Genomic DNA, 24,965 nt, shown 5'->3' on the forward strand with positions numbered 1-24,965 from the left:
CTTGCCCGATAAAATAATGGATGCCTGGCTAAATTTGAATTTCAGATAATCAACAATTTAGTGTTTAGTATGACTGTATCCTAAGTATTGCATGGGATATACTTATACTAAAAATTTATTCATTTATCTGAATTTCAGATTAAATTAGGTATCCTGTATTTTTAATTTGCTAAATCTGGCCACCTTATATTGACACAAAATTTTTCAAACTCAGAAGAAGTGCAGGTCAGAATAAGTTTCTCCTAATGTCCTCCAGCTCTCTACATCCCACCATTAGTGCCTTTGGAAAGCTTGTAGGAATAGTCTATGCTTTCATAAACATGCACATATTAATTTGACTTATACAAATGTTTTCCCTCCTCTTCTTTTTTACAAATGCTAACAGTGTTATACATTGCCCTGCACATTCTTTTTTCCTATAACAATATGGAAAATAAGGGATAGTGTGATTGAGTAAGTGGGGGCTTTGAATCAAACAGAGTTGGATTCAAATCTAAGATTTCTGGCTTACTAGCTCTGTGACTCTGAGTAAGACCTCAGCCTCTTCCTTTCCTCTGTTGTCTTATCTGGAAAATGGAGAGACTGATGTGCCAGGCAGTGGAGGATATTGTGGAGAGCAAGATGGTTGGGGCCCCAGCTCCCATGATGTAATGTATGGAAACAGCACTTGCCTAGCACTGTAGTGCTTCACAGGCACTGAATTCATTGATGCATTATTGGTATGTCCTGTAGTTCTGAGTGCTATGGCTACTGAAATAGACAGGCTCATTTATAGCTAAATAGTGATATGGCTATAAGCAGAGTATATAAACAGTAGCTAGAGGGGCTACTGTATAGAAGCTAGTATTTTCTATACTATTTGAATATTCTTATTCTCATTGTGTTGAGGGATTTAGTACTTTGACATATAATAGCCATATTTTTAAAGGTACTTTGAATATTAATACAAAGAGGCTTATTTTTTCTTGGGGATTTTTCTTAAAATCTTGAATTTCAGAAGTGATTTGTTTAAACATATATGGTCATTATATAAATGGGGAATATTACTGATCTTTCTTTGATGTACCTACCCATAGTGTCTAAAATCCTTAACTCTGACTTCTTCATACCTTTGTGTGGATTGTGGGCTATGTTAAATTGTCTGAACCAGTCCCTTTCAGACTTCATTCACTTCGGGCCCCCATTTCTTTTTTTAGCTTCTCCTGTGTAGAGCAAGGTCTACACAATGTTGAACTTGGATAGAGGAAAGAGAATGGTAAGGTGAGTCTTCTTCTTATCAAGGGGCAGTATATCGTAGAAGCTAAATTAATTGACTCTGGAACCAAACTGCCTGGGTTCAAATCTTAGCTTCATCACTTACCAGTGGGGCAAGTTACTGAACGTTTCTGTTCCTCGGTTTCCACATTTGTACAGTGAGTAGATTGTGTAAGGATTAAAGGACTTAATTTGGTAACATGCTTTGAACAGTGCCCGGATCTGAATGTAATAGGTGCTGTGTGGTTGCCGTTATGCCGTTATTACCACTGCTTCTGCCCCAGCATTCGTGTCCATCTCTTTGTTCTTGTACCCACATCTTACTTCGCCTCTTTACTGCCCCTCTGATTCATCACTGCTGGCATGAATTGCCCAGAAAAACCCAGAGAACTTGGCATTCTTCTGAAATGTATTGAGCCTTCTTTATGTCTTATCCAATGGCCATGACCCACTGTTATCCTCCAGGTACCGTTCTATTTTCATACAATGTTGAGATGGGTAAAGAGGGAAGGGTGTTGGTGGGGCGGTGAAAGGGTGAGGAAGAGAATTCATGTCTGCAGTTTGATGGGAGTGGGTGCCGTCTCTCTAATCTCAAAAATTCTGTGATTACAAATGAGTTTTACACTTAAAAACTGAAGACTTGCCATTGGAGTATAGGGCATAGAAAGGAACATTTTTTTCGACTTCTTGTCTCTGTCCTGGTGAAATCAGAATAGTTATCTGTTTATTTGAGGGACATCAGAGCAGAAAAGACAAACTGTGAAACTAATTTTTTAATACTGAAATCCAGAGGAATGGAGCTCTCACCTGGAAACTAATGTCAATGACTTGCAGCTGAATTGAGCTTTTTTTAAAAAAAAAAAAACCTTTAATGGTGAGGGTTTCTCTGGAAAAAAAAAAGTAATTCCGCTTCCACAGACCTGACTTGTAGGTGAACTTTTGGACGCCAGTGTTTTTCTCAATTGGGAACTGCTTACTCTGTGCTTTCTCTGCAGAATCCTCATAAATCAGTGGGCCTCTAAATCCATAGGCCTATCCCCCTCCCTCGCCAAGTCATGAATACTGTTTATCTTTCTGAGTTAGTTTTTCATAGGGAAAAGAGGATAAAACTAAATTTTATTGTGTATCCCAAGCACCCATGCATATAATTTTACCCTTTCAAAACTTTATGAATACCAATCACTTGTAATTAGAGATTTCCAAGTTCAGAAGAGATAGATGGGTGACTTAACAAGGGTGTATAGCTAGTAAATGGTCAAGCTGAAATTTTAACTCAGGTCATCAGACTCCCTTGTCCATGCCCTTTCACTGCCGTCATGCTTCCTCTTGGGCGGTTGCATTAAATACACCTTTGTAGACCTGGGCTTCCTTCTGTTGGGGTATCTTTCCTTTTATTTTTTTGTCAGAAGTTAATAATTTTTTGAGAGGGGACCTAATAATATTCTATTTTATGAAGGACTATTATATTCTCCTTGTAAATAAGAATACAAAATATAACTATTTTAAAGATCTCCCTATATTTTGCCCCATGAAACTATGCAAGGCCTGGCATTGGAATGCTAATCTATTCAATACATGGGCTCAGCATTAATTCTAAATATATATTTTAGAATTAGGAGTTTTGCACTGAGCTGGAAATTGGTATATATATATTTTTAATCTCATTTATCATTACATACCCAAAGAGTAAGTGTGTTTTCTGGGAAACTAAGGTTCAGATGATAGGCCCCTTGCTCAAGGCCGCACCACTCTTGAGGTTTCAATCCAGGTTAGTGCCCTCTTTTCTTGACACCAGGGCACTTTCTAAAACAAGTGCCACTAGTTGAGCTGTTTGACTATTTGAAATGGAGTTATTTTAAATCGTTATATTCTAAACTGGGTTAAGGAAAGTCAATAAGTAATGTTCTCAGTGATTACACAGAGCTGACTGCAGGCATTGATGGTCTGTGCATCTGCTTGTGTACGTCACATTCTTCCTTTTTTCCCAAATGCATTCTCTCTTAAAGAGATTACAGGGGGCAACTTGTCCCTTCTCAGAGAAATCCACTGTCTCATCTTCCAGATGAAAAGTGAGGATGTCTGGTTGTGGATTCCTTTTCTGCATTGAAGAAAGGACCCACTGACTTCCTAATGACTCAGGGTTTTCCGCAAGGTAAAGGATAGATGTAACTTGGAATCAGTTGGGCAAAACTGCTGGACAGCAAAGGTTAAAGATGGGTTAGTGGTGTGGATATTGTCAGCGGAGATCTGTATCTGGTACTTTAAATAGCCTAGATGAGTATTATCAGAGAAAGATGAAATCTGTGTGGGTTGAAGGAGTTGAGAAGATTTTTTTGAGTGGGAATAAGAGAGATTATTGACAGGAGGGTATTTTGAAAACTCTAAAAATCTTTTCAACGTTGTGCTCTCTTTTATTCAGTTTTTCGTCTGTGATTTAATGTGTTATCTTGCATTGATTCACTTACCGCCCGAGTGTCACAATTCATTTCTTAATTGGTGTGTCTGAATCATCTTCCCAGTTAAGACTGAGCATTCAAAGGCAGGATCATATATTCTATTTTTTACATTTTATTTTTTTTTTGCCTATGAAATTTCTCATGTGGAGCCAAGTAAATGCCTTCCTCTGTGGGTAAGGATCTGTAAGTGAATCCAAGGTTATAGTGGTCTGTGTTGAGAAGCTCTTAAGGAAATATTTTGGATACTTCTACTATCTTATTTAAAACAGATTTTATGCCTTTTACCTTATTATACAACTATTATCTGCAAATATAATTTTGAATAAATCCTAAAATGATTACTTTTTTTGCCTATAAAGAAAACTATCTTAAGTTACCTCAACAAGATTTTAATGGTCGAAGGAATCATAGTAGTATCAAGTGCTTTTTAGAGTATTTGGTTTTAGAATATAATTTTAAAGTTGTAAAACATAACCATTCCATTTTCTTTTCTCCTTAGAGTTCCTTGTAGTTGCTGTTCATAATCATTGTAGAGAAGGACACTGAACTTGGGAAAAATGTTAGAAACTATAGGTAAGACCTATTTCTTCCTGACCATTTTGATAGTAATTGAAACTCCTTCCATTGGGATCTTTGAAATATGGTGTGTTCTACATATCTGGATTCTGTCTATAGTAACTTAGTTAAAATTTTTTTTTTCCACTAGCATTGTACTAGGGTAATGTGTTTCTATATTTGGATGACTTCATATGAAGTGTTATCAAAAACACATCATTTATAAGCAAAAGTTGAGAGCATATGAAATGTTCTACCAATTATGGGTTTTAATAAAACTTAATGTAAACCCAATTCTGATTTATGAAACCAGTTCTGGTTAATGTTTGTTTCTGGATAGCACCAAAAGTTTTAACAATTTTTTTAATACTGGAAGATCATTGCCCGTGTCTTATTTTTAATTTATTCTTGGCAGGTGAAATACTACTGAGCTTTGCTTTTAAGTTGGTAAAAAAAAACAGTAACAAACACTTAGGTTGACAAACTCAAGTGACAATTTAAGGCAATTTAATTTGTACATGAGATAATTTAGGTTGAAATATCCAAATTCTCTAGACTCATGTGTTAATCTTTTTTTCACACTGCTCTTTAGTTTTAGAGACGCTAGTTTATAGAACTAGTTTCAGGTGTATCAGGTATGGTACACCCAGTCCCTCATCGTCCCTCCTCTGGCACTGCAGTCCTCACCTTTTCCAGGGAGCTCTTTGGGTATGATTATTGGAAGGTATCTGGATTTCACTTTGGTGCCTTGATGATCACGGCTGGTGGTCTGACACCTGCAGGTTTTGAGGGAAGGGTGGGGAGAGTGGGTGGCAGGAAAGGAGAAGGAGCTGTTTTTGTGATCATGGGGATCATTACTTTGACTCTTGTTCCTGGTGCTATGCCCGTAGTAAGAATGCATGGATGTACATTTCCTGCATCACCTATTTTATACTAAAGTCACAAATCATAAAGACTACCAGTCCACATAGGAAAGTTCCTCGTAAGAAAGTGGACAGCAAAGGGGAAATACAGAATTATATAAATCATTACCTTATAATCTTCATTCTGTAAGTTATTACTGAGTTGTATACTTTTCAAGAATTGACATGGGAATTAATACTAGATTTGTATTCTGAGATAACCATGGGAAATATGACCCAGAATAAAATTCTCATGCATATCTTTACTATTATTTGCTTTTAAATTCTTCATACAGTTAAGTCCCCTACATATGGACGAGTTCCGTTATGAGAGCAGGTTCGTAAATCCAATTTGTTTGTAAGTCCAACAAAGTTAGCCTAGGTACCCAACTAACACAATCGGCTATATAGTACTGTACTGTAATAGGTTTATAATACGTTTCACACATATAATACGTAAAAAACAAGCAAACACAGAAAATAAAACATTTTTAATCTTACATTATAGTACCTTGAAAAGTACAGTAGTACAGTACAACAGCTGGCATACAAGGGCTGGCATCGAGTGAACAGGCAAGAAGAGTCACTGACTGGAGGAGGGAGAGGAGGTGGGAGATGGTAGAGCTGAAGGATCATCACCAATAGGAGATGGAGGGCAAGCTGCAATTTCACTCACGCCTGACGTCGATGGCACAGGTTCTGGTTCCTTGCTGGAACCAGATGCATGTTCGCATCTTTGAAAGTTCGCAACTTGAAGGTTAATGTGTAGGGGACTTACTAAATGAGTAAATATTGTTTCTTTAAATTTGTGTTTGTGAACTCCTGGTCGACATTGATTCATGTTTTAATTTCCCCATTCCTGCATAATTCTACATTTGGTGCTATCGAAAATGACTCTGGTGATAATTCTCACTCTTTTCGATTACTATGATATGGCAAATATATTTTAATAGAGACACTTGTTACCATCATGAATCTGTTAGGACATATATCTGAGCAGTCTCCATTTTTTTAAAAACTAATGTGGCTTCACTTACAAGTAAGGGAGAGAAAGAGAGCGAGAGTAGGGTTTGGGGAGATATTTTTAACTATTATATGTGGTAGAAACTATCTGGTAGAAGCATGCTTGCAAGATGCTAGGATTATTAAGGATATGCTAATTCAAGATATTTACTTTGGCAAATAAATATCTTACTTTGGGGGTAAGACATTTAAAATACTAAAAAATTGTGTTTTTGAAGGGATATGCATTATTGTGATGTATTTTCAAGTAAATTCACAAATATACAATGCTTTGCCCCTTAATATATGAAATTGTCATATTTTGGACGTTATAACTCATCAGTAACATTATTCACCTTCACTTATTAGTTATACTTCTAATTTTTCTTACATATAAGTTTTTTTAAAGAGTGGAAATGTCAGCATTTACAAGATGACAGAGTGGTTTTCATTAGAGATGAAATAGCTGGTATTGGAACTCAAATATGCTTCATCTGAATTAGTTTCTGTACTTTACAATTAGTTGCATGTAGCGTACACTATAACCAGTTCCCTGCTGTCAAACTTTCTTACTAGAGATTTCAAGGTTTGAAGAATATATTCATAGTGACATGTTTTAGACCCTTCTTTTTTTTCTGAGTCTATTTTGAGCTCTGGAAAGGAATAGCTTTAGGATTTCTATAAGCATGGTTTGATGCCTGTCTTTCGAATCCTGTTACTGTCTAATGCTGCTCTTTGGTTTAGACAAAAATCGGGCCCTGCAGGCGGCAGAGCGCTTGCAGGCCAAGCTGCGGGAGCGCGGGGATGTAGCAAATGAAGACAAACTGAACCTTCTCAAGTCAGTGTTGCAGAGCCCACTCTTCAGCCAGATTCTGAACCTTCAGACTTCTGTACAGCAGCTGAAAGACCAGGTAAGACATGGTGCACTCACAGGAGGCCTTTGTGGTGTTGCGTAGAGCTTGTGAAAGTCTCGTGTTTTTCTGAAAGGCTGATTTTTGTGTGTGTTAATGAATAGTTAATGAAGTCATTTAAGCCAGCGGCCCCCAACCTTTTTGGCACCAGGGACCGGTTTCGTGGAAGATAATTTTTCCACGGACGCGGGGGTTGGTGGGGGGACAGTTCAGGCAGTAATGCGAGCGTGGGGAGCGATGGGGAGCGGCAGATGAAGCTTCGCTCGCTCACCCGCCGCTCACCTCCTGCCGTGCGGCCCGGTTCCTAACGGGCCGTGGGCCGGTACCAGTCTGTGGCCTGGGGATTGAGGACTCCTGATTTAAACCTCCAAATGAGACATTCAGATTAACTGTGGCTTCCCCCCACCCACAGTTATTTTTGTGATGGTTGTTGCAGTGTATTGTAGATGACATGACATTGTGTTGAAGGCTGTGTGGATACGGAAGAATGAGTTCCTACAGGAGAAGGGGATGATGAAAATATGTTTAGGGTGGATGACTGTAGCTTGGTTTCCATCATCACTAGGACTCATGGTTCATGTGATTTTGCTCATTCAGATTCAGACATTCAGTAGACTTACATGATTTCAGATGAGCCTGGATTTGCATGTGTAATCATGTATGTGAGGAAGGGAAATCACCTCTATTTTGACAGTAAAAGGAGTAATTACATTGTCATCAGTTAGAGGAATTGCAATTCTCACTTCTGAAAAGTGTAAGTAGCAATTGCTCCCGTGACAGCATCAGATGGTGATAAACATTAGGACTTCTAAATGTTAACACAGTGTTTCATTTCTGTAAAAATTATGAACATTAAAAAGTCCTAGCATTTATATTAAAATTGAAACATATCACAATGACAGAATGAAAACTGGAGTCAGATGGTCTTTGAACTTACTTAATCACCATTTCTCAGGTTTTTAAAAAATATTTTTTAAATGGTTGCTATCCTCACAAGGTTTGAAGTCAGTCTAATTATGTCTTTAGTCCAAGTTAATTCTCATTCTGATGTTTTTAGCATTAATCTGATGTTTATGGGTGACTTGCTAGCAAATATTCTGCCTTAAAAGTTTAAAATGAAACCTGTAGACTAGTTTCATAATTCAGTGAAAGAACAGCTCCAATTAACAAAAAAACCCAAAATATGCCAAATGCAAAAAGAACAAATAGTAGCAATAGAGAAGGAATTTGTTTAATGTCATATAACTTCTTAATCTAGATATTTTAGTAGCCCCCCAAAATTAAGTAAGTAGATCAAGAAGAATCTCTAAAAATATTTTTCTCAAGTGAATTTCTACCTAATGATTTTAAAAGTTATGGCCATGAATTAAGAAACAGAGATAGTTTCATTGTATGTAGTTGTGTTTGTTTCCTTTGTAAATTATTGAAAAGATTGGTTGTAGGTACTCATTTTCAGAATGGATTGGCACACTTTTGGAGAAACCAATATCATGAATATTAGTGTAATTATGGTGTGGAAAATTATCTGGTCTCTAGAGAGTGTGACGATGTCTCCCCTTAGTGTATTATGTGAAAATATGATTAGAATGAGATGAAAAGTTGAAAGAAAAAGTACTAGTAAGTGTGTTAGGGAATACCATTAGTCCAGTGAGGCAACTGTTGAAATTTCCCTGCTAGCCAGCCTTGTGTAAGGGGAATAGCTTTCATACTTACCATGTCTGCTGAAAGGAGGAGAGAAATGGGCCTACTTGTTGTTGAGCTTGTTTTGTCATTTCTAAATGGAAGTAGAATATGGGCTCTAAAACTGTTTGGGTCCCACGTGATTCAGCTGAAATTTCTTTGGAAATTATTGAGCATGATATTATTGAGCCTCATAGTCTAGGACTATGGACAGTGTCATCTCATTGTATTAAATGTTAGAAGCTAGTATACAGTTGACCCTTGAACACCATGGGTTAGAACTGCACATAGATGTACTTTCTTTTCCTTATGACGTTTCTTAATAGCATTTTCTTTTCTCTAGTTTACTTTATTGTAAGAATGCAGTATATAATACATAGAACATACAAAATATGTGTTAAGTGACTGTTTATGTTATGGGTAAGACTTCTGGTTAACAGTATGCTCCTAGTAGTTAAGTTTTGGGGGATTCAGAGTTATACGTGGATTTTCGACTGTGTGTGGGGTGGTGCCGTGCCCCTACCCTCTGTGTTGTTCAAGGGTCAACTGTATTTCAAGGCTACGTAAGCTGTGATGTTTGTGAATTCTGTAGGCGTGTCTTACATGACGTTGGACTTTTTGGCTCATTGGTCACCCCTTCAAATACTGAAAGGGACCAAGGAAACCATGTGTTCTTCCCCCTGCTTATTACAGCAGAGTGGTTTAGAAGAGTAGAGCCAGAGCTACAACTCACGCTCCTTGGCTGCCAAGGCACAGCCCTTTCCCTTATTTGACCCTGCAGCTTATCTCACATCTCCCCCTGCCCCCAAGGGTAAAAATGCCCTAGATGCCATGACTTTATGTCGGTTGAAACTATTGATAATTTCCCACATTTTTTGTGACTCTTCACTTTACTCTCCGTTCTTTACCAATTCAGTTTCATTTGTTAACTTAACCAATTTTTTTTCCTTGCGTGACTAGAGAAAATTTTCAAAAACTTAAAATAATATTTTCTGTTTTAAAGTTTAAACATTAAATATTCTAGACGTTATCATGTTAGATTTAAATTTTCTATATAGTTTACCAACTGCTAATTTATTGATATTTATAATTTAATATTTAAGTAATGCATCTAAGGAGTGACATTTGTTTTGTGTTTTTAATCCAGTAGCTACACAAATCTGATGCATGTCTAGCTTTTATTTATTATCTTATACCTAAATTATGTTTTCAAATGTATAATTTTATATGCACAATAGGAGCAAGTTAACTGTTTCCATCTTTTTTATTATTACTGGAAATGTTGACCCCTTTGATTTTCCTCTGCCATCATTCTGTCTTTTAAAAAGCAAAGGGAGGGAATAATTGGAAAGCCCAAGGTATATGCACCATATTGGGAACATGATCATATTGTTGTATTAATGACAGATGCCGACGTGCCATGTTGAATTAAGCCTTCTATTTTTTTCCCTTCAGATCCTTCCCATTACTTCTATTCAATAATGTTTAATTTTTCCAATTTGCTTCTTCCGTATTAAGACTGCCCTTAGAAATCAAACTGTTTCCCTTTGGCAAATTAAACACTTGACAGGTGTGTAACTGAGAGGGCAGAAAAGCCATGCCCTGAAGGGATGTGCTATTTAAATATTGTCAAAAATATTAACAGGTCTGAGAGTATAATTGATGCCTCTGTTTAACTCTGCCACATTGTGTATTGTTCTAACGCCAGCTAAAAGGATGTGTGCTATTAAACCTGAATAATCTCTAATAGCTCCAGTTCATTTCCTATTGCATGATTCCTGTTTAAGTGAAGAGGGAAAAAAAAAAAAGGGAACTGTGACTTTTTGTCAATGATCTGTCAAATGCAAATTCTCAAGTAGTGTCCTCACTGTCACCTAGTCATCAGGGCTAATAACTGCAGGGCTTAATGCATATTCATGACAAAAATCCAGCTATTGTGGAGGAAATAAACATGTTAGCAGTTTAATAATAGAAACTTGTCAGCCACGAGGATATTGGATTGGAATATTTATTCCGTGACGTTTCTCTATTCCAATATAGGTGGATGCTGCTTTCCTGATTAATTAATTGCCTTGCTTTCTGAATTAACTATGGGCACTAAGTTAAATGTGTTTTTACCCTGTGTTTTTTGTAGGAGAACTATGAGTTAAAATGATTAATTTCATTAGAAAGTTAGGACTAATATTTAAAAATTGTCATTGCTAAGATTTAAAAAAATAATTGTGGCTACAGAGACCAAGTCCAACATTGAAGAAATGATGTGGATATGCAGGCTACAAAAGCTGCTGATATGGAAGACTAGCCTTGGGGCACAGAATATTCTGGAGGTTTCTCCTTGTCAGTGATTTCCAGCCTTTTTGGAGTATGACACTTGTTATTTTTTTGTTGTTCTTGTTTGATATTTCCAGGTTCCTGGTTCATTAACCTTTCTCCCAGGAAAGTGTTGGCTTACATATATATCATCTAGATGCATAACGTATTTACACACAAAATTAAACCAGGTTTTTCCAAGTTTTTCTTTGGAAATTTTATGACATCTCTTGAAATAATTGGAGAGATGCTGATTTAACGTAGAATCGGTGTTGGAAATTACTGTTCAATGTAGATCAGAGTAATTCAGTCCATCTTTTTCATTTTTATTCTTGGAAGATACGGTCTTCATGGTATAAAATTGTGGTTTTATATTTCTGTGTTCCTAAGTTTTATCTGTTCACATTCCAAAAAGAATTTGGAACAACTCCTGAAGGCAAAGCATCCTGACTAATGATTCAAAGGTAAATCTAAATAAAGATCAAATAAAAATATTAGAGAACTAGATATACCAAGAATCTTGGGTTGCTAAAATTTAGTATAGAATTTAATTCCCATTTCCCAGGACAAAGGCAAAAAAGAACCAGATAATTATATATTGCTCAACGTGAGACATCATTCTATGAACCAGATTTCCCCTCGGCAATGGGAACATTATGGGAGCTCATGGTTATTTTATAGAAAGCTCATAATCATTTATTAATAAACCTTGTTGAACACCTAAAATAATCAAAAACACAATGAATAAGTAAGGTGGAGGTTCTCTCCATCTAGATGGAAAGGTAGAACATGTATAGTCTTATGTAATTAAATAGAAAAACAAGAATGTGAGTGGTATAAGAGGAAGAAAGAGGAAGAAATTACTAACTTTGATTAGAGGAAAACTTCACACTGGAAGTAACATGTAAAATAGGTCTTGAAAAATGAGTAGCAGTTTTCTGCAGAGACGGAGGAAGTTATTTCAGGTAGTGGGAACAGTGTTTACAAGAGTATAGAGCAGTTCTCAAATGGGGGGGATTTTACATTCTCCCTCTCCAGGGGACATTGGACAATATCCGGAGACACTTTTGATTGTCGCAACATGTGGGTTGTGGGGGCCATTGCTACTGGCGTGTAATGGGTAGAGTCCAGGGATGCTGCTAAACATCCCCAGTGTAAAGGATAGCCAGCCCCTCAAAACAAAGAAGTGTGGGGTGTAGGGTGTGTTCAGTGCTGAGGTTGAGAAACCCTGGTACAGAGTCACGTACATACCTGTATTATCAGAGCAATAGAATACGTGAGGCTATTGGCAAGAGAGGAAACTTTGGAGCCAGATTATAAAGGATTTATTAAGGTAAGATATTTTTGTTGTTTTTTGAGGTTTTTTTTGTTTGTTTGGTTTTTATCATCATTGCTCTTTTGCATTCAACATTCTATATCTAATTTTATTGTGTCAAGTTGAAGTTGTATCAACTTTATCTTTTAACCACACTATTAAATACAGTCTTTTAACAATCATTTTATTTATGTTTTTATTTCTCCACATTTTAAAGGTTGTAGTAAAAACACACAACATAAAACAAAGGTAAAGGTTTTAATGACATTTTTGATGGATAAGACCCTCAATTATAATTGTAAAATACATGACTTGTACTTCAAAGGACTATTTCTTTCATCTTGCTAAGAATGAAATACACTAAGAAAACACACTAATTTAGCGACAGCTTTTCTGCAAAAGAGTACATGAAGTAATGTACCCCATGTATTTTTTTTCTCATACTGTCTTAAAACAGGAGCGCACTTTATAGAACCTAAAGAAACAGGTAGTCAGTGTGTACTTCAGAGGGTTACTTTCAAATATCTGACGTAAGCAGAGGGTATTGGATGCAACACCACTATCCTGAGGCCTGCCCAAAGACCACTCTTCTGTATTTGTAGGACTGATAAATCAAGTTCATGGCCAAAGTGTTGAGGTATGCTGCTTTTAAGCAGTAACATCCGCACCTCTGACACTTTCTTACATTTATGTTTTTTAGATTGTTGGAAAGTTGAGAATTTTGATAACTGAGTATTGGTTGCTCTGTTTTGACTTTGGTCATCAGAAAGATGCTGTTTTGTGTAATTCATGTCTCAAAGAGCAGAGATGCCTGTATTTCCTCAGCTTCATTTTATTACTTATGTAAAAGATGAAAACATAACCCTTCTGTCGATGGTTTCTAATTTGAGACTGAAATGAAGATAGTTCACCTGTAGGCTTGCTGTCAGAAAAGGGGAAATGGCTACTCTCTCCCAAGAATGCCTGGGTTAAATTATGACTGGGTATGGGGGAAGGGGAACGGAGAGAAAGAAGATACGCCTCAACCCCATTAACAGGAAGTATCGAGAAATCGATTGGAATTCTTCCCAGTTGATGTTGCCTGTGAAAGTGAAAAAACTATTTTTCTTACCCCTGAAATGGTTTTGCTTTTATGAGAGAGCATTGCAGCCGCGTAACAGGAAAGTGTCTGTTTCTTGAGACTTCAATGTACGTTATCTAGGAGAAGTTACGAGAGGAGTTGAATCTCATGTTTTTACATTTACCATAAAGTTTATTTACTGTAGGAATTTCAAATACTTTATTTTTGGTACAATAACAGCTTTTAAATGTTTGTTCCTTTAACTAAAAGTTTGTAAATATAGAGCCTTTGAAGGGACTAAAATTCTTGTTTTATCCTGGGCAAGAAGGCAGTGTTCATGCTTTTTATACAGTGCTGGATTAAAATGCAACACCATCTTGCTATTGGGTATGCATGTGTGTCTAAAACAGCAAATGGTGCTAATTGTATGGTGTTTTTGTGACAAAGTTAAATGGTCTTTGGAGAAGAGGGAAAAAATGTGAAATTTACTGGGTATAATGTAAATCAGTTTTATAACCCAAGAATTTAGAACAATAGAGGTTGATTTGCATTTGAAATATAGCAACAGCAACAACAAGAACAATTACTTTTAGGAAGCCATTGTGTGCTATGGACTTTGTCTCATTTAACCAGTCCATTAGCTTTTTGAGATGGGTTTTATCCCCATTTTGTCCAGTGAGGAAATTGGGGTTTAGAGAGGTTATATAACTTAATCTGGACCACACAATTATTCATTGGTAGATTTAGGGGAAGAATCCAGGTCTGTCTGACCCTGAAGCCAATACTTTTTTTTAACTTCTAATTTACACTGTTTCTAAATCCTTAGTTCTGTAATTTAAAGGAGCAAATAAGTTGAAAAAACAGTTAATAGCATTTCTAAAGAGAAATAAATTTAAACTAAATCTTTTGTAAATTCAAATTCATTAAGATTTACCATTTCCCTCAAATTCTCCCCCCAGATTTTAATCAGAGGGCCTTTTTAATATGAATCAGAAGTTTCATTCTGCTTTTGTTTATAATTATGCTAGGTTTTAAAGTAAATGAACTGGGTAAAGGTAATAGTGGAATGGAGAGACAGCATGGCAAAGTAACATCAGTCTTCATATGCCCATTTCCATATATTTATACTTGTCTAGAAGGTTTTATTTTTATTTTTCTCTAAGCAGACTGTGAACAGTGAATCAGTTTTATCTTCTGGAAATGTGGGACATAGAAATAACACTGCAAACATTCTAGCATGTCATTTATCTAGATTTTCAATTTCTAAAATTTGTGGTGGCATTTGAAAAAGATAAAGTTACTTAATTTTGATACCTTTGCCCCTTTGATGTAGAAAATTTCAGCGTACTTTGATAAGAATATTATTTTGGTCAAGTTACATTCTGTAAATTTTTTTCCCTTGAAAATTTTGTTAAGAAAGCACAGAAGTGTTGAGATTTAAATAAAGGAAAGACATTCTGCAAATACACATCAACACACATGCCTAGACTAGTGGTGTATATGCTGTGCGCCAATCGCCATTTGTTCTTAACAAGCGTAAACAGGAGTTGTAGAATTCATTTGTTTGGAGGTTTGTTTGGAGTCCATTTACTACTGTTGGGATAAAATCCATGCCATGTTCATCTTTGAATACCTTGTCCCTAACACGACACTTTGCTCAAATTCAATAAATGATTGCTTAATTAATGAGTATGTGAATGTTGTTGAATATTTAGAACTTTTGTGCATTAATAACTTAACTTTCCTTGCTAGAGAACAAGTTTTTAACATAAATAAACTAGCCAAATAACTGAAGTAACTTTGAAGACACCTCATTTTTCTCGTAGGAACCATATTGAAAAAGATGTGTCACTCATCATTCATCATCATCATAGCAGTTAACATGTATGGAATTCCTGCTGTGTGCCAGGAGCTATTCCACGTAGAGTTACCTGTTTCATCATTATAACAATACTGTAAAGCACAGGATAGTATTTTCCTTATATTGCAGCTGGGGAAACGGAGGCACAGAGAGGTTAAGTGGGGGAGTTAGTATTTGAATGCAGGCAGGCTGACTCCAGAGCCCAGGTCTTAATCACAGAGCTCTGTTGTCTTCTGTTTCACTGTCCTAAACAGTATAATGAACATAATTTAAGGATTTTCTGGTGATCTAGAGGCCTTCGTTTTGATTATCTGATCTCAGGTGCTGGCAGTATTGTAGTGTTGTTTTGTTTGGAGACAGGCACAGTCCAGATTTGTATTCTGGCGCTGATGTTATAAGTAAATGATCTTAAGCCAGAGTTGATTTCTTAAAACGAAAAAATACATATTTATCTTGAATGAGCCCCTTTTTTTTTTCTCCTTTAGTTGTAAAATGGGAACTAAATAACATGGATTTTAAAACTCTAAGGCGTAAGCCCAGTGCTTACCAAGCACTCAATAAATAGCAGTTCTCTGCTTATTGCTTCCTCCTCCTATTGAGATTTTATGTTCTAAGGCAGCAACTCTCAGTTTGGCCTCATGACCCCATTACATTCTTAAAAATTACTAAGCACCTCAAAGAGCTTTTGTTTTTGTGGTTTTCTCCACCAGTATTTATCAGGTTAGAAATTAAAATTGAGAACTATTGTAAATATTTACTTATTACATTAAAAACAGTAATAAACCAATTACCTTTAAAAATTAGTGAGAAGAGTGGCATTGTTTTATATTTTTGCACATCTGTTTAACGTGGCTCAGGAGAAGACAGTAGATTCTCATGTCTGCTTCTGCCTTTGATCTGTTTGAATTTGTTGTTTTAGTTGAAGTATATGAGAAAATCTGGCCTCATGCAAGTATCAGTACGTAGCTGGAAAAGGGGAGGGGTATATGTAGGCTTTTCAGATGGTTGTGGATATCCTCGTTCCATAGGACACCAAAACTCTTGGTAGTTTCTTAAAGGTTAGTTACAACGTGGAATCTGAAACCAAAACAGTGAACATTTTGTGCTCTATTACAGTAAAATCTGTCTTGTGCTTTGAATTTTTACTTTTATTATCCATGCATAATTTTATGTTGGTCATCTGGAAAATTTGAAAAATAGAAAAATTACATTTCGCATTTCACTATATAGTATCAGAAAGTGACACTTGCTAATATTGATTCTGATCTTATCAATGGAGTCTTTAAATTATGGAAAAGTGTCAAGCTCAGGATGGCAGATGCAAATTTTTCAAAATTCTCATTTTTACTTGAAAGCTCAAATTTTACTACTGGCAACAATTACTGTCAGTTGTTTTCCTTGAAGTGACAGGCATACTTTGTTTATTTTTGAGAAATTGTCTGCCATATACCCAAGTCTGTATAATCATTTTTGGTTTTAAGTCATTTTTTTCAAGTAATATGGTGCCCATGAAAAAAATAGCATAGTTGAGTTTGCAACTCAAACAATAGTGCTTCTCTTCTGACAATTGTATTTTTTTGTATAGCAGAAGTACTTTATACTTACTTACCATTTTTAACAAAGTATTAAAAGGATGTGCATGCAAGAGTCAATATCGAATAAAATTAATAATTTTTACTACTTCATCAAGAACGTTTTTATTTGATTCAAAGGTGGGGAAATAGACTTGTTCTTGCTGAGAGGAGCTGAAAATAATTTGTTACCTTTTTTTCACAGTCTACCACAGACACCTCTTTAATTACCATCCCATCACCTGGAGCCCAATGTCTGGGACATTTCAGGTGCTGAATAAGTATTTGAATGAACTAAAGATAGGTCGCATAGAAAATGTAAAATTATGCTTGTTTCATCTGAACCCCCCACCCCGCCCTTATAACTTGCTGTTGTATTTTGTATCTTGTTTAGCTCAGGAACTGTGAGCTACTTTATGTCCAAAATAGTCTGATCACATTAAGCTAATATGCTTTGAACATGCAACTCAATTTCTTTAATTAGCTTTAAAAATAAGGATCATTAAATCAGAGTGCCACCATCAATTACTGTGCAAGGGGGTTTGCCTGTTCAATGACGCATCAGAGTTGTGCTGTACTCAGTATTTCATTGAATGATTTATGGAAAAAGAGGCATCTCTTGGTTCCAAACTTGAAATGGAGCTCTATTATGTATAAGATTTTTTTTCCTGTTATTGCTACCATTTTAGGTGCTGTATTTCATTGAATACTCTCAGCATCCTATCCCTCTTTGCATTTCATATTTGGGATCAGTTCCAGAGAGTGTTTTACAGCATTTTTGTAAATTCACAAGAAAATAAGCACTTTTCTTGCTCTACAAGAAGAAAAGACAAGGTGCAGATTAAAAAAAAAAAAAAACAACAAAAAAAACAGTCTGCATTTCTATGAGGCGCACCTGTTATGGCAGATTCCCCAGAGAGTGCCTTGCTTCTTATGTTTCATTATGTTGAGGGAGTAACAAACAAACAAAAAGTTGGGAAAGTGAACTAGCAATATATGTTTATAAATTTGTTTAAAATCTACCAAAACTAGGGTTGCAAAAGCAGTGGTCATTTTTCTTGCTTAATTCAAGATAATACATATTTTAGCTTTTAAGTGATAGAAATACAGTATTCATCAAATGTACATAAGCATTTGGGTTGTTTTATTCTCATTGCTGTACTCTGAATTCAGAATAAGTCAAAATAACAGGGCCACAAATTAGGTTTGGATAATCTATACAGAAATGCTTTGGGAAATTCAGTTTGATCCTAAGCAGTCATTTTTGTAGACAATAATACAAGTACTTCTGGAAAGAGTGATGTTAGCCATGAAAATAGAGCTAATAATGTTAACTTCCTTTTCAGTTAACAACACAGAAGGGATAGATAAAACCTAAGAAGTTAATATTTCAGTATTTTGTAGCAATTTTTGTTAAGTGAATCTACGAATTTGAAAAGTTTTCTATTGGATTAAGCTTAAGTGCATAAACCACATGTATACGATCAAAATATTAAGATGTTGATCTTGTTGAGTATATTTGGAATTACATTAATTTTAAAGAATAGGTATTATTATTGAAAAAAGATGAAAAACAATTTATAATTTAAAAAATCTTACAATTATATCAGCCTTGTACCAGGGTGGGTCAAACTACTTTAGTGTAAAAGTATAAGACAGCATAATGATTATTTTTTTCTTCTAATTTGGTGTGCAATTAAATGATACAAGTTTTAAAAATTTATAATCTTTAAGGAAGAAAGATCTAGATGTGCTACAGAGGTCAAAACACATTTGCTGAGGATTAATCTTGACTTGAGCACTTGTTAAAAGATTTATTCTGGCAATGGGAATTAGCCAGTTGAATCTATATCAAGCCTGTGGAGGGTAATCTATCACAGTAATAGACTAAGCTTCATCTTCAGACATCCATTTCTTTATTTTCCTTCACTTCAGGTGAATGCTTGGTAATTGAACTTTAAATTCAGTTTCTGTCAGAGAAGATATAGCTTGATACATAGAGACTATTCCTACTACCTCTTTCTTTAAGAGAAGTGTATGTTTATATCATTCATTGGAGTACCCCAGGTTCTCTGCTCTGATTGTATCACTTACTTTGTAAACTTTAAAAAATATTGAGAAAAACATACAATCAAGGGAAGATTATATGGCTCAAGGATTTTTTACATATTGAATGTACACATAACCTTCCCCATAAATCAAGGTATAGAAAGTTACCAGCACTCCATAATAATCTCTGTGTCCCCTCAGTCAGTCCTAAATACCCCAAAGGAATCACTATTTTTTCCAGCCTATTTGAGTTATAGTTGACATATAATATTGTGTAAGTTTAAGACGTACAACGTGATATTTGAAATATTTGCTACCCGTATTTACCACAGTAAGGCTAGTTAATACATCTGTCCCCTCACGTAATTAACCCTTTATGTGTGTGTTAGGTGAAGACTTTTTAAAATCTATTCTCTTAGCAGCTTTCAAGTATATAATACAATATTGTTAACTATCGTCACCATGCTGTACGTTAGATACCTGGAATTTTTTCATCTTATAACTGGAAGTTTGTATCCTTTAACCAGCATCTCCCCATTTCTCCCAACCCCTGGCAACCACCAATCTACTCTTTGTTTCTATGCGTTTGGCTTTTTTAGATGCCACATATAAGTCAGATCATACACTATTTTGACTTTCATCCCATAGATAAGTATTTGAATTTTATATAATGCAATCTGAGTACATATGGTTTTGTACCTGGCTTCTTTGTCTTCGCTTTGTGTCTGTGAGATTCTTTTTTGTTGTTGTATGTAGCTGTTGTTCTTTTCATTTTTCGTTGCATGAATGTACTAGAATATATTTTTCCTTTCTTTTGTTGACTATAGTTTTGTGGTTTTTCCCCAGTTTTTGGCTGTATTATAAATAAAATTGCCATGAATGTTCTAACGTGTCTTTTGATGTTCACAAGTGTGCATTTCTCTTGGATATTTACTTACGAGTGAGATTTCTGGGTCTTAAGGTATATATTCAGCATTTGTAGATTCTGCCCAACTGTTTCCCAAAGCAGTTGTAGGTCTGTGCTCTCACTATAATGTATGAAAATTCTCGTTGTCCATATCATTGCTTATACTTGGTACCACTAACTTTAATTTTCTTTCCCCCTCCCCCCCCAATTTTAGCCACTCTAGCGGTACTTGTAGTATCACATTATTGTTTTAATTTGCATTTTCCTGATGACTGATGATGTTGAGTACCTTCTCATATGCTTGTTGGTTATTTGAATATCCTCCTTTGTGGAGTTTCTGTTTAAGTTTTTTGCCCACTTTTCTATTGTTTTGTCAGTCCTTTTCTCACTGACTGACAAGGGTTTTTTATATATTCTGAATACAGTGTTTTTGTTGGACATATGTATTACAGCTGTCTTTTTCTGCTTTGTGTTTTGCTTTTTGACTCCTGTAATTGTATCTTTTGATGACCAGAAAATTTTAAAAATTTATAATAAAGTCCAATTTCTGAAACATTCCTGGCGGTTTATCTATTTTGTTAACCCTTTTTCTTCTAAAAGTCCAACTTTTGGCTTTCTTGAATTTCTTTATTGTATTTTTAAAAAATTTTCCTCAATTCTGGTCTAACCTATGTTATTTTCTTCCTTTTTTCGGGTTTGGTATACTGTTTTATTTTAGCTTTTTGATACAGATGCTCAGCTCATTGATTTTTAATCTTTCATCTTTTTCTAATATATCCATTTAAGTCTATGAATTTCTTTCTAAGCATGGCTTTCGCTGCATCCCACAATTTTGGTATGTTGTATCTTCATCATCATTTAATTCAAAATGTTTAATTTTTAATATAATTGCTTTGACCCATGCTTTATTTGGAAATGTATTGCTTAATTGACTAACATATTTTAGCTTTCTTGTTACCTTTCTGTTATTGATTCCGAGCTTAATTTACTGTAATCAGAGGTCATCTATTCTTTGGGGTTTGTTGACACTGGCTTTTTGAACTACCTATAGTCTATTTAGATAAATATTTCCTTTGTATTTGGAAAGAATTCAGCATTCAGCAGTTGTTGAGTGCAATGTTCTATATTTGTCAATTAGGTCAACTTTATTTAGAATGTTGTTCAGATCTTCTATATCCTTATTGATTTTTTTTCATTCTGTCAAGTTACTGAGAGAGATTTGTTATAAACTCTGATTATGATTGTGGATTTGCCTATTTCTTATTTGGATTCTGAGTCCTTTTGCCCTACCTGGTTTTTTTTTTTTTTTCTTTTTTTAAAGATTTATTATTTATTTATTTGTTTGGCTGCATTGGGTCTTAGTTGCGGCACATGGGCTCTTCGTTGTGGTGTGCGGGCCTCCCTCTAGTTGTGTCGCACAGGCTTCTGTCTAGCTGTGGTGTGTGGGTTTTTCTCTTCTCTAGTTGTGGCATGCAGGCTTAGTTGCCCCGCATCATGTGGGATCTTAGTTCCCTGAGCAGGTATCAAACCCACGTCCCCTGCATTGTCAGGTGCATTCTTTACCCCTGGACCACCAGGGAAGTCCCTGCCCTACCTGTTTAGAGATTATCTTTTTAGATTACTAAGATTGTTTTTTCTTTCTGTTGAATTGACCGTTTATCTCTATGAATTGTCCCTTTTTATCTCCAGAGATGCTTCTTAAAATCTACTTGTCTGATATAAGTTTAGCTGTATTAGGCTTCTTTTGGTTAATGTAAGTGTTGTGTATCTTTTTTCCATCTTTCTACTTTCATCTTTTCTGTATCTCTTTTTTTATTATTAATCTATGTCTTTGGTTAACAGTATACATTTGGATTTTACTGTGTTTTCCAATCTGACAATTTTAGTCTTTTACTTTGAGTATTGAACGCCTTCATATTTAATGTAATTATTGATAAATTTAAATTTGACATTTTTATTTTCTTATTTATTCATTTTTGCCTTTTTTGTATTAACTTGTTAATATTATCTTCTTCTTCTATTAGCATGTTATTTATACTTCATTTTATTATTCTTTTATTGGTCACCCTAAAGATTATAGTCAGGATTCTTAACCTATTTGAATTAACTTAAAAAATTATTTTGAATTAAGTATAGATTCACAGGAAGTTTTCAATATAGTATATGTATAGTCCCATGTATACTTCACCAAATTTCCTCCAATGGTTACATCTTAATTCCAGTAAAATATCATACCACAAAACTGATACTGGTACAGTGTGTGTTAATTTTTTCAATTTGTGTCATTTTTTCCCACTTGTATACATTTGTGTAACTACCACCACCATCTAAATACTGATCTATTCACCACCACAAAGACCTCCCTTCTGCTACCCCTTTATATTCATATCCAGCCCTGTACTCCACACCATCCCTAACCCTGGCACCCTTTTCCATCTCTATAATTTAATCAACTCAAGACTCTTATAAAAATATAATCATAATGTATGTGACTGTTTAAAATTGTTTTTTTTTTCACTCAGCATAATCCCTCCAAGTTTCTGTGTATCTTAATATTTTGCTGCTTCTCATTGTTGAGTATTACTCTGGGTATGGATGTACTTACTGGGGGACATTTTGTTTGTTTCCAGTTTTTTACTCTTTTAGGTGAAGCTGCTATGAGCAATTATGTATATGTTTTTGTGTGGACATATGTTTTCATTTCTCTGTAATAAGTGCCCAGGAGTGCAATTGCTGGGTCATATGGCAAATATGCACTGAGGGTTTTTTTTCAGAAACAGCCAAACTGTTTTCCGGAGGGGCTCTACTGTTCTACATTCCTACCAGCAGTGTATGAGCGTTTCGTTTTCTCCACATCCTCACCAGCATGTGCTGTTGTTTAGTTATTCTGTTAGGTATATAATGATATCTTTCTGTGCTTCTAATTTGCATTTCTCTAATGGATAAGATGCTGAACACCTTTATGTTCTTATTTGCCATCCATGTATCCTCTTTGGTGAGATGTCTCTTTGTGTCTTTTGTTCGTTTTTTAATTGGATTTTTTAAATTCCTGAGTTTTGAATTTTCTCTACATATTCTAGGTATGAGTCCTTCGTCAGATATATATATATCCTTAACTTATATGATTCTACTTTAATTAGTACTTTCACTACTTCATGGAAAATGCAAGGAGCTTAATACCTTTCCACCCCATTTACCCTCCTCCTATATTTTGTGTAATTATTCATGTAGTTTAATTCGACATGAATTTAAAACTTCAGAAGTTTTAGATTATGTGTTGTAAGCAATTTCTGTTGATTTACTCACATTTTTAAACCCTTTTTTGTGCTCTTCAGTTTTTTCTGCATTAGGGAAATTCCATCAGGGATCATTTTCTTTTTGCGTAAGAATTTATTTTGGTATTTCTTTTGTACAAAACTGAGACAATACTTTGTGTGTTGAGTATGTATGTGGGGGGTTGTTCTGAAAATGTCAGGTTGTCAGTTTTTTTAATTTTTAAGTTCTCTTCTGTCTTTCAGTGATTCACTTGAGAAGTCAAATGTCAGCTTTATTCTTCGAATATAAGGTCCTTTTTTGCTCTGGTGGCTTTTAAGATCTTCCCTCTGTCTTGGCTTTCAGCTGCTTTACTGTGATGTGCTATCATAGACAGCCTGGAGGCTGGACACCAATAATCCCTACTTTCTGGTATTTGTGCTCTTGTGTGATACCTTCTTGAGTATGGGCTGGGATTACTGATTTAGTTCTAATGAATAGAATATGGCAGAAGTGATGGTTTCCTTTTGATCTTTTAAAGTTTTTTTTTAAACAGCTTTTTATGCAAATTTTCCAATGATCTCAGTGGAAGGGTTATTCTGATACAGTTATTTCCACAGGGTGAGCTTAATTGTACATAGAACTAAAGATAATTTTTGTTTTCTTGGGATGCTCTTATAGAAGAGGCAGCTCTCTTAGTACACGTCCAGATAAGTTGCTTGCTACGTAAAAAGATGCTGTCCTTTTCTCCTGTAGTGCATATTGACTGATGCCCGGAGCACTAAACACTTGTTTACTCAGATATTTTCTTGTCTCTTTGCTTCTGTAAGTGTATATTTATTAAAAAGTCATTTTAGAGCTAGTTATGCCAGTCATAATATTTTTATATTTGTGTGGCTTTATTATGTAGTATAAAATTTATGACAAAAGATATTTTTCTGTGAAAACTTATTTAAATTCATTTGAAAGACTACACAGATGAATTGATAAAACAGTTGTTGGTGAGTTGGTTGTGTAGAGGAAACTGAAACATTGAAGAAAAATATCATAAAAATCTAGAAGGTTTCTATCCTGAAATTGTTTCTCAAGTGTCCAGATTCTTGCTTCACCTTGTAAAGAGGCTAAATTTGAAAAAAACGTCCATATTATATGAATGTGGTTTATATAAGAAAGAGGGTGGGAGCTCCCATATATCAAGATATTTGTGAATAACTGTACGTGTGTTTTAAGTTAAAATAACGTGCTTAAGTTGTATATTCGTCCTTTGTTATGATTTTTGCTTTATCTGACCTTTTAGAGTAAGTGAACCTTTTGCTGGTTCTGACTACATCTTTTAATAGAGCTCCTCCTGTCCTTCTAAATACTGAGATGGTGTTTCATATTATCCTTTCACAAAGAATTTGATAACTTTTTAATTGAATACCTTACATAGTTTTTATTTATGTTTTAGTGTTAGCACTAATTAGAATCCATAAATTAATGCATGTTTATTTACTAAGAACATAAAAGACCTTTTTAGACTGAAATAGCCAGAAGCAAAACAGAAAACAGAAAATTATTTGGTGACTCTTGCTCATTTACTAGCAACTTCCATAAATTATACAGATTGTTTACCTGTATATAAAAATCACCAGATAGTTGTGTTTTCTTCTGTTTATTTTATATTCTATAAGCCAAGATGGGAGTCAAGTTCTTTTTATTAAACATTTATACTATGTCTGTTATGAACAGACCTATCATGGCAAAGAAGATTCATTCTTGTTCTTCGAAGAGATTATAGTTCAGAAAGCCATTTTAATAAAGCTATGGCAGAATCACAAGGTGCCTTTGTGCTTTTTCCTATGGGTATAAATTTTCAAATTTAAAAACAAGCCTTTTGT

At 35.1% G+C, this 24,965-nt stretch overlaps 1 protein-coding gene across 20 annotated transcripts in view; it reads left to right on the top strand.

The window, feature by feature from the left end:
• Positions 1-24,965, top strand: part of MPDZ (multiple PDZ domain crumbs cell polarity complex component) — a 358,570-nt gene that overhangs the window by 219,020 nt on the left and 114,585 nt on the right. For all 20 annotated transcript variants that reach the window (XM_082401563.1, XM_082401561.1, XM_082401564.1 and 17 more), the window contains 2 exons: positions 4,210-4,283; positions 6,914-7,080. In XM_082401563.1, the coding sequence (XP_082257689.1) occupies positions 4,268-4,283; positions 6,914-7,080 (183 nt within the window). In that variant the 5' untranslated portion in view covers positions 4,210-4,267. The remainder of the gene's footprint in view (positions 1-4,209; positions 4,284-6,913; positions 7,081-24,965) is intronic.

This window comes from Balaenoptera borealis (assembly GCF_965194805.1).
Source record: "Balaenoptera borealis genome assembly, chromosome: 8".
NCBI lineage: Eukaryota > Metazoa > Chordata > Mammalia > Artiodactyla > Balaenopteridae > Balaenoptera > Balaenoptera borealis.